Source organism: Sinocyclocheilus anshuiensis, unplaced genomic scaffold (assembly GCF_001515605.1).
Source record: "Sinocyclocheilus anshuiensis isolate Anshui unplaced genomic scaffold, SAMN03320099.WGS_v1.1 scaffold2422, whole genome shotgun sequence".
In the NCBI taxonomy this organism is placed as follows: Eukaryota; Metazoa; Chordata; class Actinopteri; order Cypriniformes; family Cyprinidae; genus Sinocyclocheilus; species Sinocyclocheilus anshuiensis.
Genome location: NW_015557345.1, coordinates 409,778 through 413,855, shown reverse-complemented (window position 1 = coordinate 413,855; position 4,078 = coordinate 409,778). Strand labels below are relative to the sequence as shown.

The 4,078-nt window shown below is 38.2% G+C and overlaps 1 protein-coding gene across 2 annotated transcripts in view; it reads right to left on the bottom strand.

The window, feature by feature from the left end:
- LOC107679120 (histone RNA hairpin-binding protein-like) overlaps window positions 1-4,078 on the bottom strand; it is a 15,809-nt gene that overhangs the window by 2,270 nt on the left and 9,461 nt on the right. For both annotated transcript variants that reach the window (XM_016474580.1, XM_016474581.1), the window contains exons 5-7: window positions 2,469-2,618; window positions 2,193-2,342; window positions 1,911-2,022 (exon numbers count right to left, since the gene is read on the bottom strand). In XM_016474580.1, the coding sequence (XP_016330066.1) occupies window positions 1,911-2,022; window positions 2,193-2,342; window positions 2,469-2,618 (412 nt within the window). The remainder of the gene's footprint in view (window positions 1-1,910; window positions 2,023-2,192; window positions 2,343-2,468; window positions 2,619-4,078) is intronic.

The following is a 4,078-nucleotide window of genomic DNA, read 5'->3' as shown; positions in this document are numbered from 1 at the left end:
ACTCGATAATGTCAAATCGCACATCGTTAAAACAACAATTACGATATTATCGCAGACGATATATATCGCACACCCGTAGTAGATACCATACAATTTTTGCTTTTAGACCAAAGCTGGACAGACTTCTTCCTATATATATATATATATACATGGGTGCACATAAGTTTTTCAGCCTGGTTCTCATATGAGAACCTGGAGATTTGGTTTGGTCCTCACACAGCATATACTGTTACCCATTAAATATAACTATAAATAAAATAAATTAATAAGACTGATAATAATAATTATTTATCTTATTTATCTAGATTTTTTAAATAAAATTAATAAACTAAATAATAAAGTGTGATAATACTGAAAATGAAAGAAATGAAAGGGAATTATTAAATACAAATACAATTACTTTATAGTAGGGCTGTGCGATTTGGGGGAAAATATCAAATTGCGATTTTTTTGACAGATATTGCGATTGCGATTTGATTTGCGATTTTAAATTTGCAAAGTCAAGCTTCAGCTCAATATTGTCAATAATGTGCAGCACAGTATGGGTATCATTACCCTGCTGAATAAAACTATAGAAACCATCACAGAAATTATAGTTAACCATTACCCATTACAAAATTCCTTTTTGTTTTGGGCATTATTCCAATAGGAATTACTGTTGTTCTATCATCTGCCATTAACCCTGAAATCCATTAAATTTTTTATTGTGTTTTGGGAGGGGTTCTATTGTTTTTTTTTTTTTTTCAGCAGGCAAGATTATAATGGTATAACTACTTTTACAGAATTAACTTAATTACTGAATTTCACAGAAAATATTTGTTTGTTTTTTATAAATAAAGAACTGTATTTCTTAAGTCAATTATTAAAGTATTACATTGATTTATTCATTTTAAGTATTTGGGGTTTTAAGAGCAAGTGGAAAATGTGCTGAATGTTTAATTTCATCCACGTGAAATTAGCAAGCAGTTAGACTGAATTTAGATTCGTTTTAAACACGGAGCCAGGTGCGAGTCGACACAGGTTGTGCGCGTGTGTCAAGCCTCATCCATACTGCCAGATGTGCTCGTGAAGACTTGCGGTGCGGAACCGGGTGCGAGTATAAACGAGCATTACGAGACAGGCTGCGTGAGTGCGGCAAGCATGAACGTGACGCGGGATTCGCGCCGCGTGAGGCAGAGAGGAGCGAGTATGAGAAGCATTCACAGACACAGGCTGTGTGTGCGCTCTTCTGAATTGGGAATAGCCAACATGCATTATAAACTTATTTCAAATTAATCTGTTGGGGAGATAAAATGTGTAAGATAACGTTCACGTACTAACAAAAACATCTAAGAATGTATCTTTTATTCTCCAGTACTGAAAACAGAACCGATAAGGGAGCTTTTGATATGCGCTGTGACGCAGCTCTTGCAAATTACATTTTTTGTTTGTTGTCTGTCATTTCGAAGCTTAAGTTGCATACGGTTTTCTTTAGTTTTAATTTGCCTAACTATCGATCTGACCCAGTAGACGCCATAATCCCACTCTGTCTCTCTCCTGTCCCCCGTTCCGTTTTTTTTTTTGCAGTTGGCTAGAGCAGTGCTGATTGGGGAGAACGGAGGTGCGCTCACTCTTGCCCAGGGCAAGTAAGATTGCAACTCAAGGCTGGCAGTCATGCATATGCTCTGGAACAGAGTAATATCGCGTCCACATTGCAGGCTTTGCGATTAGGAAATTGCAACGTCTCAAATCGCGATTTCGATTAATCGCACATCCCTAGTTGCCGCTTGAGCCTAATACATAATATGGTAAGTGTGATTGACAAAAGTCACCACAAAAATCAGTCATTAAAAAATAAATATATACAAATATTGTGAAATCCATGTGAGACTGATCTTGCTTGGAAAGGGGTAATAAATTGTGAAAATTACCTCTGCCAAAGACAGCGATGCTCCACTGGATGTTGGACACTTGGATTCAGTATCCGCTGAACACTCCACATCCAACTCAAAGTCCATTATTTCACCAAGGTCAATCACTTCTCTGTTACAATCACAGCAGGAGTTAAATGAACAATGAAATACATAATGATTAATTGTGGTTTTAGAGTTTTTTTTTTTTGTGTTGCCACTATGCTCAACTATTCGTAAAAAAATTATCATTCCTTTAGGAAATTAAAACGGTTTAGTTTATTTGGACATCATAAAGCTTACATCTGCTGCACATCGCTTCCCTCTTCTGCAGGAGGATCCCACGCGTGAAGTTTGACCCGCCACAGTTTAATCTGCTGGTCCCAGGAGCGTCGGCTGTACTTCTTGAATTTGTTTGGAGTCTTTGGATGAACACCAGGCTGTCTCATATGCCTAAAATAATGGTTAAAAATAATGTTAAATACTTTAACTAAGATTATATAAGGCTGTAAATCATAGACAATAGGTCATAGCAGTATAATACATTTAGTTTAAAACAATAATCATGATCTCACTCACTTGGGAACTTCTTTAATGTATCCGTCATATGCGAGAGTGTTTTTCCCATAATTGATCTGTTTTTGTCTTCTTATGAGTGTGGCCTCGTCTGTCTCAATGTCACCTTTAGCAGAAGACTCTTTGGAATCTCTAGAGTCTCTGGAGTCCGAACTGGGGGAACATGAAAAGCTTGGGTTACAACTCAAATCATGACTGTTGTACAAGGGACACCTAATGGAACTGTAAAAAAAAAAATTCAAGGAGGACAGTTTTCCAAAAATGAATCAATGAATACTTTGTCATTGCACAATTTGTACAACGAGATTCAATTTGCAACTCCTTGTGGTAAAAAAAAACATACAAAGAAAGATTTATAAATACATCAAACAATACACCACAGAAAAAAACTGTATGTATGCATTGCACATATGTAAATATTGCATAGTTCCATAGTGTTTGAAAAAGTCCTTTGTGTAATTTATGCATTTAGTTCTCTAATTGCACTTGGATAAAAACTGTTCTTAAGCCTGGAGGTGCGAGCCTGAATAACCCTGTAATGCCTCCCAGAAGGTAGCAATGTGAACAGGGAACAATATTGAAATATAGCTGCAAGCAGCGATGGCGGGCCCAAGCCATCAGTGCAAACGCCACCCCGGAGGCATCAGGGGAACAGTGCACAGTGGGCACATTTTTAGTGGCCCCTGAGCATGATTAAATTATGACACTTAGCATGTTTCCTAAGAATGACTTGTTCTCCATATCTAAAAAGTTTTGAAGAGTTAGTTAGGATAACGAACTTTAAAAGATATGAGAAAATTACTGCCAGAGCATGCACTTTTTAAACAGTCCTGAATAGCCAACTTCCTGTTGGGCGGAGCCTATGACATGCAGCGCAAAATTTGTTCGGCTCAATGAGATCTATACGTGTACCAAGTTTCATATGAATATGTGCAAGCATGTGTGAGCTATAAATCAAGTTTTCAGACTGTGTTCCAGGGGGCGCCTTACTGGCTTGGGCCCTAATTATGCGTGCCATGCGACACAAGCATCAGCCTCTATATATGTCGGTCAGTGAAGGAAGCTGTGTTCTTATAATGTTCTGTGCTGACTTCCTCACTCTCTCCAGAGCATTCTTATCAGTCATAGTGCAGCTTTTAAACCACACCATGATGTTGTAAGTGATAATACTCTCCACGGAGCATTTGTAAAAGGACAGCAGCAATTCCTGTGACAAGTTGACTCTCCTCAGTGACCTCAAGAACCTCTGTTGTGCTTTTTTTACAAGGGCATTGGTGTTGGCAGACCATGTGAGATCCTGAGAGATGCAAGTTCCCAAGAATTTAAAATCACTGACCTTCTCCACAGTTTCCCCTGTGATATAAATAGGGGCATGCTCTTCCCTTTTCCTTCTAAACTCTATCACCAACTCCTTTGTTTTTGAAGAGTTGAGTATCAAGTTGTTATCCAAGCACCAGGCAGTGAGTTTTTGGATCTCATCTCTGTAAGCGGACTCGTCGTTGTTATGTGTCAGTCCCACCACAGTAGTATCATCCACAAACTTAAAGGGGTCATATGATGCGATTTCAAGTTTTCCTTTCTCTTTGGAGTGTTACAAGCTCTTGGTGCATAAA